The sequence below is a fragment of the Ascaphus truei genome, chromosome 5 (assembly GCF_040206685.1).
Source record: "Ascaphus truei isolate aAscTru1 chromosome 5, aAscTru1.hap1, whole genome shotgun sequence".
In the NCBI taxonomy this organism is placed as follows: Eukaryota; Metazoa; Chordata; class Amphibia; order Anura; family Ascaphidae; genus Ascaphus; species Ascaphus truei.
The window spans coordinates 276,676,027-276,689,860 of record NC_134487.1 but is presented as its reverse complement, the minus strand read 5'-3'; the positions used below and the strand labels follow the sequence as shown (position 1 = coordinate 276,689,860).

The 13,834-nt window shown below is 44.0% G+C and overlaps 1 protein-coding gene across 2 annotated transcripts in view; it reads left to right on the top strand.

Moving 5' to 3' along the window:
• The window catches only part of FAXDC2 (fatty acid hydroxylase domain containing 2), a 33,233-nt gene extending 20,443 nt beyond the window's left edge, over positions 1 to 12,790 (top strand). For both annotated transcript variants that reach the window (XM_075602156.1, XM_075602157.1), the window contains exons 5-10: positions 2,519 to 2,622; positions 3,155 to 3,276; positions 3,520 to 3,725; positions 7,396 to 7,501; positions 8,575 to 8,741; positions 10,923 to 12,790. In XM_075602156.1, the coding sequence (XP_075458271.1) occupies positions 2,519 to 2,622; positions 3,155 to 3,276; positions 3,520 to 3,725; positions 7,396 to 7,501; positions 8,575 to 8,741; positions 10,923 to 11,079 (862 nt within the window). In that variant the 3' untranslated portion in view covers positions 11,080 to 12,790. The remainder of the gene's footprint in view (positions 1 to 2,518; positions 2,623 to 3,154; positions 3,277 to 3,519; positions 3,726 to 7,395; positions 7,502 to 8,574; positions 8,742 to 10,922) is intronic.
• The last annotated feature ends 1,044 nt before the right edge of the window (positions 12,791 to 13,834 follow it).

Sequence of the window (13,834 nt, the reverse complement as noted above, 5' to 3'; positions counted from 1 at the left end):
TATGAAGCGCTTTGAGTTCCACTGGGGAAAAAAGCAGTATATGAAAAAGTTATTTTATTATTAATTAATGGGCTGTAAAATATGTCTTAGGGCTTAATGCCACTTAATATAAATTCAATATATAAATTCAAATGAATGCGCTGTATGGCGCCTCATAGCTTAACACAACTTAGTAAGTAAGGCCATATGTTGTGTACGGAAGCACCATGCAAAGGGAGATAAAGTTATTGATCATAGATCAGCGAGTTACTGTAAGTGGCTATGATTGAGATCAAGCTCAGAAGATTGTCATAATAGATCATAGCAAATATTAGTGCGGACTTTACAGCAGCGTGCGAAGATTGAGGCATCTTGCAAAAAAGCTGTAAACTTTAATGTGTATTAAAAAAAAAGAAAACACATTAAAATGAAGACATTAGAGAGTCACCATACACATTATAATGTTACTTGCCATGTATGATAATTCAGCCCAATGTAAGAAATGCAAGTTTCTTAAATATGATGAAGACGCTAATGGAAACTGAATAGCCTGATATATATATATATATATATATATATATATATAGCAAATGGAAATATTCCTGTATGCTCATTTGCATGTCTTAGACAGGTCTGCAACCATATATATATATATATATATGGAACCATGTTAAAAATGATTTTGAAGCAAAAAGTGGCACTGTGTGCTCATTTGCATGTCATTTCCCAGAATCCCTTGCTGCAGTGGAAGTGCTGTGTGATGGGTGAGAATGGGGAAAGGCGGGGTTGCAGACCTGTCTAAGACATGCAAATGAGCATACAGGAATATTTCCATTTGCTATACCTCCACCATATAAAAATATCCCTTGTGAGCACATTCACATGTCTTAGACTGGTCTGCACCCCTGCCTTTCACCATTATCACCTAGCACAGGGGAGCGCAAACTTTTCCTTGTGCGCACCCCTGCTTGCTCACCTCGGCGCCTCGTGCCCCCCCCCCCACCCTAAATGATGCGCGGGGTCATGCAACGTCACCCCGCAGTGTCATTTGAAGCCGGGTTACCATGACGACGCGTTGCTGGAAGGTAAGTGTGTTTATAGAGGCCTCGCGTGGGCCCCGACATTTAATTTAAATGCCTGGTGGGAGAGCGCGGGACCTCTATAACTGCCAATCCCCCCACCCCCCCGAAAATAGAGTACCTCCCATTTTCCAGTTTGCGCACCCCTGACCTAGCATACAGTGCTTCTCTGCAGCAAGGGATTCTGGGAAATGACATGCAAATGAGCACACAGTGTCACCTTTTGCCTGACATCCATTTTTACATTGAAACTTATGCTATACGGTGGAGGTTTTTTGTCGCCTTTTTCACCCACCATATCTTATATAAAGTATGGTAAACCTACCCAGCCTTGAAAATTGCAGAGCCAGTACAACCAGCCTTACACTCATGAGACCCAAAAGGTCAAAACAGCCGTCTGTGAGTGGTTTCACTGGCTTTGCATCTAATCCCATGCTGTGCTTAAAAGCTGTGTGTACAGCAAGCATGCGCTTCTAAGGGTTCCATGTAAAAATGGATTTCAGGCAGAAGGTGACACGTTGTGCTCATTTGCATGTCATTTCCCAGAATCCCTTGCCGCAGTGGAAGCACGGTATGCTAGGTGATAATGGTGAAAGGCAGGGTTGCAGACCTGTCTAAGACCTGTGAATGTGCTCACAAGTGATCTTTTAATGATAGAGAGAGATGGTATAATGCAAATAGACAGCATTAAAACTCATTATGTAACAATGTACATCAGGGGTCTCAAACTCAGTCCTTAAGGCCAGCTTTTGTGGATATACCTGCTTCAGCACAGGTGGCTCAGTCAAAGACCGAGCCACTGATTGAGCCACCTCTGAAGCAGGGATATCCATAAAAGCTTGTCTGTTGGAGGCCCTTGAGGACAGAGTCTGAGACCCCCTGTTGTACACCATCTCCAGATCAACCGAAGATGACAATCTAAGTTACCGGTTTTAGGCCGCGCTTGTAGTTCCGGTGACGCACTGGCGTGGTGTCATCCGTTGCCGTTATAGCAGCGATTTCTGCCTATAGTGTAGGAGAGAAGAGACGGTGACCGGGGGGCATGGCGGGGGTGTGGCAGCGAGCGGTTCGCCCTCATTGGCCTACCGCTCCCGTGCCGCTGTCACGCTGCGGTTGCTGAAATAAAATCAATTTACGTTGACTTCAGCGATTTATCGCGCCGTCCCGGTCGCGGCTACTATAGGCGCACGCGACAGATTAAATAAACTTGTTTGGACGCGCCGTCGCCGGGACTATAAGTGCGGCCTTATACTCCGTATATAAAGGGAAGCGGGTTTGAGATGTCGGAAGGGAATGTTGAAGAGTTTTGGGCACCCCCGCCCTTAAAGTCTTTTGGGATCACCGTCCCAAAAGAGTCCCTGGCTTAAAAGTGTTACCTCCTCTATCAGCCCCCGCTAGCACCTTGTACTCAAAGGTGACCTCTGTTACTTTTCTCACAGCAGCCTTCTCTTTTGACTCAGGCACCTGCAGCGGTTCTGGGGGGCCTCCGGTGACTTCTGGCAGGCACATTGGGGGAAGGTGTACGATTTGTTTGGTGGCAACGAGTTGGTCTTGTTCAGTTTAGGTGAGTAACCCTGACAAGGAATATTATTTCCAAGAGTTCTGCGTAACCGTTAGGTACATGAAAGGGGATCTGTACTGGCAGCATGTGAAGACTTAGGGGCTTAATCTAGTGGACGAATTCGGCCGAAATTTCCCCATGGACTTCAATAGGGAATTTTGGCTGGAAGCGGCCAATGTGGAATGTCCCTTATTCTGTAGCACAGGTTCAGCAATATCACAGGTTGCAGAATAAGGAGCCTTGTCTCACAGCAACATAACTTGTACAAAATTATATATCTCAATATTTAATGTGCGGTTCCTAGTTTAAGATGCGACAGCTTTTCAATTTTGGACTCAAGTTTAGTTTTATAACACAGCACAATAAAGTCTACAAATTATTCCGTACATACTGTACTTTGTTTGCTTGGGGCACACTTACATGAGATGAGTTATATACTATTTCTTAGAAAAATTCACGTCAGCCATATTTTAATGTCCCTGCAAAAATAAAACAAACTGGATTCTGGATACCAAATTTCCCATCTGTCCTACAGGCACAATGATGATACCCAGCCTCTCTTTCTGGGTCTACAACGCTGTCCTGATGCTTATCGATCTGACTGGGAAGCCAAACTTTATCACCCGATACCGCATCCAGCTCGGAAAGAACAATCCAGTGAGTATGTAGCTGTGAGCTGCTCCTGCAATATGCTCTGTGCTGCGCGCCTAAAAGTATTTGCCAATAGTTTATGCTGACCACAACCCTTCCCCATTCATTTCATGACCCCTATCCGGTGTCTTCCGAGCGTTTCTCTTTCCCATTGCCCAGCACGTCTACCCCTGCCCACCAAACCTTGTATGACCTCATGTTCTCTCTCCGTGCTCATCTTATCCGTGTTACAATCCCCCCCGCTCCCAGGTGGACAATGTCAAGCTCAGACAGGCCGCGCTCACTGTGCTCTTCAACCAGCTCTTCATCTCCTTGCCCATGGTTCTTCTCATGTACCCGGTCATGCAGTGGCGTGGGAATCCCTGCGGCACAGAGCTTCCAACATTCCACTGGGTCCTCCTGGAGCTTTCCGTCTTCGTACTGATTGAGGAAATTCTCTTCTATTATTCACACCGGTGAGCTACAGCGCCGATTTTAGCAATAGAAAATACCACAGACGTTTGTGTTTCAAAGAAAAACCAAATAAGTTTTGGTGCTTATCCCATAAAGCAATAACAGACCATACGATACCGGTTGCAACACGACATCAAGGGACAGCACGCAGGTAAGTAGATCAAAAATGTTCTATATTTGATAGAAGACGTGTCTTCTTGCAACCGGTATCGTATGGTCTATATATATATATATATATATATATATATATATATATATATATATATATATATATATATATATATATATATATATATATATATATATATTACAACAAGACAAACTGCCTGCAACAGACTAAGCAAATAATGAGTACTTAAATTAGTAATATAATAACCACTAACGGTGCTAGGGACTAGAAGTAATATAACAATGAAAAGAAAAGCGTCCCATATATATTACCATATGAAATTCTCACCAATGTGAAGTCCAAGGAAAATGGCCACGTGGCAATGCAAATGAATACTGAGTATGACTTAACATTTCCAATGGTTACAAAAAAAAACCTCATCCTAGAGAATAGAAAAAAGCTTTGGAGTACAGAGGGGTGTTTATACTCATCAGTAACGTTTTTGGCGCTAACAATGTTCAGGCCACAATAACAAAATGATTATTAATATCAACGCAGACACATTATTTGTTCAGCAGATCTTATAGATTATAAATCTGTGTTGAAACAAATAGCAACCCCGCAATCAAAAAAGTATATTTTACTCATAAATATGAGAATAAAAGTGAAATACTTTACAATGTAAGCATACAGATAACAGAGCAATCAAACATAGTGTGAACAGGAAGGACAAACGAATAGGGAAAAATAAGGGGAGGGGGGAAGGAAAACTAACGTAATAATATTCACAAAAAAGTATCAAGCCCCCCCTTGACACTTGTGAATATTATTGTTATTATTTTTTTATTTTTCCTTCCTGTTCACTATGTTTGATTGCTGTTAACTGTATGCTTACATTGTACAGTTTTCCACTCATGAGTAATATATACTATTTTTAAGTATTTCTGACTAAGTATTTTTGATTGCAGGGTGGCTTTTATATTACTCTTTTGGAGTTGGTGGGGACTCCTTGTCTCCCTGCACCTTATCTATATTAGCCCTATTGGGCGTTATTATCCATTTAGGTGGTGCTGTTTGTCTTATTCGTTATACATAAAGCTATGGTTTAATGTTGGTTTCCCACAAATTAGACATTTAAGTCCAAATACCATGAAAAAATGTTTAATAGTCAAGTGAATATGATCTTGTATAAATCCTTAATTTAATGTCGCACTAATATATATATATATATATATATATATATAAAAAAGTATATTAACATTATATATTATATTAACATTATATATATATATCGTGCTACATCTAGGAATTTGTAAAGAACATTTTTAGCAGTATAGAAACACTGGATCAATGACTCAACACATCTAATGTAAAAATATACCTTCCTGAATTAAGTATGGCATTTAAAAAAAATCATAATGCTTGCAATTTTATTAATGCATACATTTTTATGTACTAGGATTAACTATCTAACGTCTCTCAACTTTGTTCACCTATCTCCAACGTTATAGAACTTTGTAGGATCTTCCCATATGACCTGCCCCAGTGGCTGCCATATTAAATACCCATGGGTGGAAAACACCAAACGCCGGACAAATTGTGGGATTTTGTGAGAGCAAACCCCACTCTAGATTGAAATAAGTCGTAGGGTGACCAGATGCCCCGATTTAGCCAGGAGAGTCCCAGGATTTAGGCCTCTTTTGACACTCACAAATATCCTTTAGAGCAGTGTTTTTTCTAAAGGGTAACCCTTAGGTTCTGCAGGCATCCCTGCAATTTTCAGGTCTTTTTAAAATTGTACCAAATACAGAAGAATTTACAATGCATCTGATCTCAGCACCGCTATTAGAGAGGGTTGGGGTTCCTTGCAATGTATCTGATCTAAGACATGCTAATAAAAAGGATTGGGGTTCCTTACAATGCATCTGATCTCAGTGGTGCTGTTAGAGGGTTGGGTTCCGCAGAATTTCACAATATAATTATAGGCGTTCTTAACCAAATAAAAAGGTTTTAAAGCAGGTTATAATCTTCACAAGAGCCACAATGAAGCAGACATCTTTGATTTCTCATATCTTTATGGCACTGGAAATGCATTGGAATTCCTTGCCAATTTTACATTCTAGTAAGAATGTAAAAGTGTGTCAAGGGAGCATCAGGAGATTTCAAAAACTGGGCTATAGTATGTCTGACAGCCACTAGGATATGTTTGGTCAAGGTACTTTCTTGTATTAAAAGATGAAGAATGGGTTTGTTCAAAATCAAGACTTCCGGGGAGGTCCTGACCATTTTGTTTATTAAATCGAAGACCTTGTTTTTATCCTGAAGCAAAGACACCATATTATGTTAGCAAGGGACCTATAGCGCCTCATTGATACAAGTAGAAAACCGGAGACATTTTCGGTAGATGTTAGGGGGTCTAACACCATCGCGAACGGCTTTCTGTAGACATCTTATTTTAAAGGATGGAAGTTTTAGTTGTTCTGAAACAGAACTCTAGAAGCAGGGATATCCTGAAAGCCTGACCTGTTGGTGGCCCTTGAGGATTGGAGTTGCCCATCCCTGCTCCAGATCAATTGTGCAGTCAAATCACCCTCTCCCACGGTTTCATAAACCATAAACAGGTTTACGCATTCGGAAATAAAAGCTGGCCAACAAGTGAAGTATGACAGAAACGCTTTTGAAAATTGTATAGTGTTGGTTGTGGCGAGAGGCTAGTTAAGTGGTGATGGAGAGGCCGGTAACAAAAATAAACAGTAGGGTCCAGATCCACAAAGCTCTGTTATTCATTTAATGAGACGTAAACGCAAATTTAAGTAAACGCATTAAGTGCAAACAATAGCCATCTTCAAAGCTGACTAATGACATAACAGGCCCATGTGTTGCTATAAAGGACATTAGTGTTAATGGTATGCAAGAGAGGTGTTCCCTGTCACAACGCCTACCAACAGTGCTCTGAGATTGAACAATGTATTATTTGGGTCATACGTAAAAATGTCTAGTTCAATAATAAAAAATAAAAAAAACGCACACCTAGAGATACCAGAGATACATACTAAAATAAGTAATTAAACTATACTTTGCATATCCTATTAGCATATATCCCAGGTATCTCGGGCATGGCCATTTTTTGTGCACAGGCCACAAGCATGTAATTAGCTTTGTGGATTGCCGTTAACTTTGGGGATAACATAATGTGCGTTACGGATTTTTGTAACATCCTGTATGACCCCCGACATAACAGAGCTTTGTGGATCTGGGCCTAGGAAGGATACCAAATTCATACAGCGAGAAAGGTTTCATTTGTTTACGATTATCCAAATCTTTAATATGATTAATCCCAGACCTCAAGCACATCATAAAGGCCTCTTTAATAAGCATCTTACCTGCAGTGAGGTTTCTGCAGACCAAGGCATCGCTAGCCCCAGTGGCAGTAAGAGAGTGGAGATAAATTGGCGTTAGTTTTCCAGTGAATCTTTACGAGGATAACTCTGTGCACGGATTTCATTGTTAGGAACGATTTATAGCCTGTGTCCCTCCAACTCTCTCTCTTGTTTCTGGTGCAGGTTGTTCCATCACCCCAGTATATACAAACACATCCACAAGAAGCACCACGAGTGGACCGCCCCAGTGGGAGTGGTGTCACTATATGCGCATCCTTTGGAGCACATTGTAAGTAGGGGGGCAGAGGACAACGGTTACGCATATGGTCTGCTTTTTGGGGGGAGGCACGTTGCCATCATTGTATAAACTTTGTGGGTCTCTTAAAAAAGGTGCAGAAACTCAGTGTGACGAAAAAATGTGGAATTGACTGTGTATACACATATTAATATTAATATATATATATATATATATTTTAGTGTGTATGTATATATAAATATAGTATGTGTGTGTGTGCTCACACGCACACATTTTGTTTCCCCCGTTATAATTAGAAGTAGGCATTTAAATACACAGGACTCATTCCTGAAATATGCACGAGGATGTAGCTAAACTCAAAATACATAGCTATGGTAGTGTTCAGCTCAAGAACTGTCCCTAGACCAGGGGTGGGCAACTCTAGTCCTCAAGGGCCACCACCAGGTCAGGTTTTCAGGATATCCCTGCTTCAGCACAGTGGTTGTGCTGAAGCAGGGATATCCTGAAAACCTGATCTGGTGGTGGCCCTTGAGGACTGGACTCTCCACCCCTGCCGTAGACTGTTCATCAGGATCCCTAATGAAGAAAAGCAAGGCTGAGGTTGCGCAAGGCATTGAACCATAATAGGAAATTAATTCACTTTGTATTGTATCTGCAAACCATAACACACTTTAAACATTGTTATTGCATCAGTTAAACACTTGAAGTCTGGTAGTTTTACACATTGGTACATCGAGTTTGGTAGATTGGAGCCCAACTTTTACTATGTACAGACTGCAATTAAAATGCCGGTGCTACACTCCAAGCATACAGATTTCTATACAAAGACCTCAAATTCCTGAGTACTGGTACAATCTTTATATTATATTTGGCACAAGATTACTACTCTTATTTGAGATATAAGCTACTAATATATGATGGAAGTGCCTTCAGTCATTAAATACGAGCCTAGTGTACCTATTTTCCTTCCTTTCTTTCTTGTTAACTTAACTTGAAATGTAAGAAACAACATTTGATAGAATCTGAAGCACTAATCTGATCTACTCTACAGTCTGGACCCTAATGGTCACCTCTATCCGATACCTTTGTTATCTTTGTCTCTGCAGTTTTCCAACATGCTGCCCCCCATGGTGGGTCCCATGCTGATGGGATCCCACATGGCAACCATCATGCTGTGGTTCTGCCTGGCTCTGTTCAGCACCACTATCTCACACTGCGGATACCACCTGCCATTCCTCCCATCCCCAGAGTTTCACGATTTTCACCACCTCAAGTAAGCCGCATTGGGAGTGACCACTGACTAATCCCACAGGGGAGGGCAGAAACACATTGCACGGCTGGACACAAGGGGTTGAAATTAACGCAATAACAATTATGAATTTGGTTAATGTGAAGGCTACCAAAAAATAAGCAGCCACTGCTAGAGGGGGTGGAAGACCCGATTATGAATGCCCAGGACAGCAGAGAGCAGGAACAGCCAGGGGCACAATGTTTTGCAGCAACTTTTGTATCCCCGTAAATCAGAAGTCCATTATGTGTATATTCCAGTTGACATAGAGCAGCGTTTCCCAAACGGTGGGTCGCGACCCGGCACCGGGCCACGGCACCAAAATTGCCGGGTCGCAGCGAGGCTGGCCGCGCGGTGTCTCCCGTCCCCCCTGCTCAATTTTAAAAAAATGCCGGCGATTTCCCCCTGCGGTCCCGCGCGCTTGCGCAGGGCCCGCTCCCTTCCTCCCCCCCGCTCCCAACGTGGGACGGAGGAGGAAGTACCAGCTCCTCTGCGTCCCGCACGTTACGTGGGACGGAGGGGGAAGTTCAAGCTCCTACTGCGGCCCGCTTCCCCCCGCAGCCAGCTTCCCGAGCTCACCTCCCGTGGCACCCCCTCCCGAGCCCACCTCCCGTCCCCCCAAGCCCACCTCCCGTCCCGGGCAGCAGGGGATATCGGGGGCAGCAGGGGAAAGCGTCCGGCGGCAAGGTAAGTCACCCCACCCAGTCACTGCCTCCCACCCAAGTGCCCCTGGTCCCCCTCCCACCCACCCAAGTGCCCCTGGTCCCCCTCCCACCCACCCAAGTGCCCCTGGTCCCCCTAGTGCCCCATGTCCCCCTCCCACCCAAGTGCCCCTGGTCCCCCTCCCACCCAAGTGCCCCTGGTCCCCCTCCCACCCAAGTGCCCCTGGTCCCCCTCCCACCCTCCCACCCAAGTGCCCCTGGTCCCCCTCCCACCCAAGTGCCCCTGGTCCCCATCCCACTCTCCCACCCAAGTGTCCCTGGTCCCCCTCCCACCCAAGTGCCCCTGGTCACCCTCCCACCCAAGTGCCCCTGGCCCCCTCCCTCCCACCCAAGTGCCCCTGGCCCCCTCCCTCCCTCCCACCCAAGTGCCCCTGGCCCCCTCTCCAGTCACTCACATCCGTCGTTGCCTGTAATTCACTGTTTGTGTCTGTGTGGGTATAGGGGAGAGCGAGTGTGTGTGGGTATAGGGGAGAGCGAGTGTGTGTGTGTGTGTATCTGTGTGGCTGCGTGTGTGTCAGTGGCTGCGTGTGTGTGTGTCAGTGGCTGCGTGTGTGTGTGTCAGTGGCTGCGTGTGTGTGTGTCAGTGGCTGCGTGTTTGTGTCAGTGGCTGCGTGTGTGTGTCAGTGGCTGCGTGTGTGTGTATCAGAGGCTGTGTGTATGTATCAGTGTGTGTGTCAGTGGCTGTGTGTGTATCAGTGGCTGTGTGTGTGTGTATCAGTGGCTGTGTGTGTGTCTGTGCAGGCCCTATAGGCCAGTATAGGCGATAAAATTTTTAGTGGGTCACGAAGGAGATGTTCAAAAAATAACCGGGTCACGGAAAAAAAAGTTTGGGAAACCCTGACATAGAGGGTCACCCACCGACCAGGTCTTCTCGACAATACATAACAAAGCAAGTTGTCCAAATGCCAATTAGCCTTGGCCAATTGGGTTAAGTATAGGTTATAGTCATAGATAACCTGACCTGTATATACCCTGATGACCAACCTTAACCACCATTCTTTTACAAGTCATGTAGATATGCCTGTGTGCATGTGCGTGATGCATGTATAATGAATTATATGAGGTTGTGCGTTTCTATGCCATGTATGTCCCTCTATGAAATTTGTTGAGGCTTTATTAAGAAGGGTGACTGCTAGTCTAAAAAAAAAAGATGTCCGACTTGCAGGTCTCAAATCAACGTTGATAAACAATACTTAACTGCGGTTTGACATACACTGTATATACTTACCACAACAGTAAAAAATAATCCTCCCCCTTTTAAGGGAGTCTTCATTTCTGACCTAATGTTTGAGGTTTTGTGATGTATTGAACATTACTTTCAATGTTGTGGCTGCTACTCCTTAATGAAGTTAAAACCGTTAATGGTCAAATTAAAAATGTTTTGACCCTGGACATCAGTGGGTCAAGGAAGGAGCTGCTGACGCGGTCCGTGCTTGTGTTTCAGGTTTAACCAGTGCTTCGGTGTGCTTGGAGTGTTGGACCGGCTGCATGGAACAGATACAGTGTTCAAGCAAACACAGGCCTACGATAGACATGTCTTACTACTGAGCCTCACACCTGTATCCTCAACCATCCCTGAAACCACCAAGAAATCCCAGTAGTCGGCATGTGGAGCCTCGGCGATGGGAAGTGACCAAGCTCCACTCCTTCCCTACAGACTTTTTTCAAGTGTGGTTTACTGCAGGGCTACCATGACACCAGTGTCCAGTTAGTGGGCAAGCACTTTCAGTGCTGGTGGGGCCTGCAAAGTACTGCAAAAGTGAACTGTTGAAAAAGATGTTTGATGACAACTGAACTCACAGGTCCTTACTGTACTTATCATCTTAAACCCTTAGATGCTGAACGGGACAGCAATGCATTTCAGACTCCCGCAGCAATGCATAGGTTGACTATACATTCAGTCTTGCAGGCATGTTAAAATCACTTACCTGTTCTTTACACCCTATAAGCATTTAGGAATCACCACCTGCAGATGCAGCAGACGTTCTTGCACGATTTTGCAACTTGCGGCTAAGGGAATTGCACGAAAACACATTAAAACTTGCGCCTGCGGTGGTGCATTATCCTGCGATAACGTCTGTCACAGCTGTACATTTCCAAAAGTTAAAAAAGTTTAATAATTAGGCCCCAAACTAGGCCATTTCCATGGCTGCCCCAGATGTAGTTCTGCCTTATTTCTGCTCTAAGGCTTGGTAAACGTTTGTATAGAGACACTATATATCTGCCAACCAACTTCCCAACAGCAATACGACAACGATTCAGTCCTTATATTGCAATTGCTGATCTATTAATAACTTTGGGGTAATAGCATAAGATCATACAGACCAGTCTGAATCATCACCACACTTCAGACTTGACAGTTTACTTCAGGGGTGGCCAACTCAAGTCCTCAAGAGCCACCAAGGTCAGGTTTTAAGGATATCCTTGCTTCAGCACAGGTGGCTCAATCAGTGGCCGAGTTATGGACTGAGCCATCTGTGCTGAAGCAGGGATATCTACAAAACCTGACCTTGAAAACTGGAGCTGGTTTGAATTTACCAGTATGACACTAGATTCTGAATCGTACTGACGCAAGTAATTGCCGAGTACTTGCACTTTGAAGTAAATTATAGCACTAAAATCACTACAAGAGGTAAACTGTGTTTTCTGCGTGGTTATAAAATGGTGGTATCCACAATACGTGGCTTCTTTGCACCCCAAAAAACTTGCATCAAAAGGTGCTGTTGCTGAGAACTCATGTAAATTTTCAAACAAGAGGAATATAGGACAACCTGAAGTAGCCAGATGGAAGCAAAGGCTTCTGGGACTTGTTTCTAAGGTGCACAGAACAGACAGAAGATATTTCTAGCATTGGTTTTTAGGAGTGGGCGCACTTGGCACTTTCTGAAAATGTCTGCAAGGTGAGTGGAGGAGGGAACATCCATTTGTCATCAAACACCGCCGAGGCTCTTGTTTTTCGTTTTAGGCAGTTAGTAAATCTTGCTAATGTTATTAATGCACAATTAAAGCCTTAAAATAAGATAATATTGGGGAGGGGATTAACTAAAGTGTTGACGCGAGTATTGCACCCTGATGCAGCATTAACTGATCCCTTGTATCAGCACCGAGTGTATCCCAACCTGTAATTTTTGTTATACGGATATTCTGTAATCTAATCCTAGTACCCTTTTCCATTGCCAATCCCAGACTAAAGCTACATTGTGTTTCCTATTTTTAATTCAATGTTGTAATATGTTGTGAACCAGTCTTAAATTGAATAGTTTGTGTTAACATTTGTGATATCATTAAATGGTAATAGCCAGTGAAAATAAACAGTTCTGTAGACTAGCATTTCCTTTGCGGTTTCAAGCGCGGAGTGGTATAAACGGGAGTGGAGACTACTCAAGGATAAGTAAACCAAAAACACACTTGGATTTTCTTTCAGATCCTTTTGAACCTGCTGCCCTGTCTTTGATCCATAATAAATATGCTTTGACGCTACTTCTCTGCACTGAAGAGAGAAGTTCCAGTGAATAGAACTGACATATTCTCCACCCCAGAGAAGCGGCCTCACAGCATACAGAGTTACCATATCTTCTCTCACCCACCAAAACACACCCCAAGGTAACATTTTCATTTACCACAAAAGACAATCTTCTGTCAAATAGGAGTCATTCCTGTTTCCCACATAATTCCGTCTCATACCAAATCTCAACCCTTCAGCAATAATGTTTGAGTCAGCACTAAGTCCAGAGAATGGCCAAGTTCTGATTAACTCCCATTTCTATGAATATAATTTGTGCCTGGCAGGTCTTCCCCTCTAATCTACTCAAGATGCTCGGCCCTGGTCTTCTACGGTCTCCCTGCTCAAGTCCCTACATTTGTTGTCCATATCCTCATAAACAAAAAAAACTCACGAACCTAAAACTTCATGTAACCTAGATGCCATCTCAGAATAATGTCCCTTCATGCCTTCTCTGGTCTGCCACTCACCATAGACCCAGGCTTTGCCTCATTTCTAGAATTACCTGCCCCTCAACATCCGCTTCTAATCTATCCAACCCTCGTCACAGCACCCTGGTAACCGACATGTTAGAGCATAAAACAACGTGATGTTCACACTTTCGCCTCCTGCCTCCACCACACGGGAGGCCAAGAAAAGATTCAGTTCCATGACTAAGGCCCCACTGCCTCAGACCACGCGCCCGCACTGCAGACAGGCGGCGCGTGGAGAGGCACTTGACCGCTATATGCGGTCTGTATGGAGATGGGGGGGTGTGGTTTGAGCAGAGGGCTCTCGGTGCTGTCCCCCCCTACAACACAAACATACACACATATATACGCACGCACGCACCCCCCCCCCCTTTTGGAGGTGGG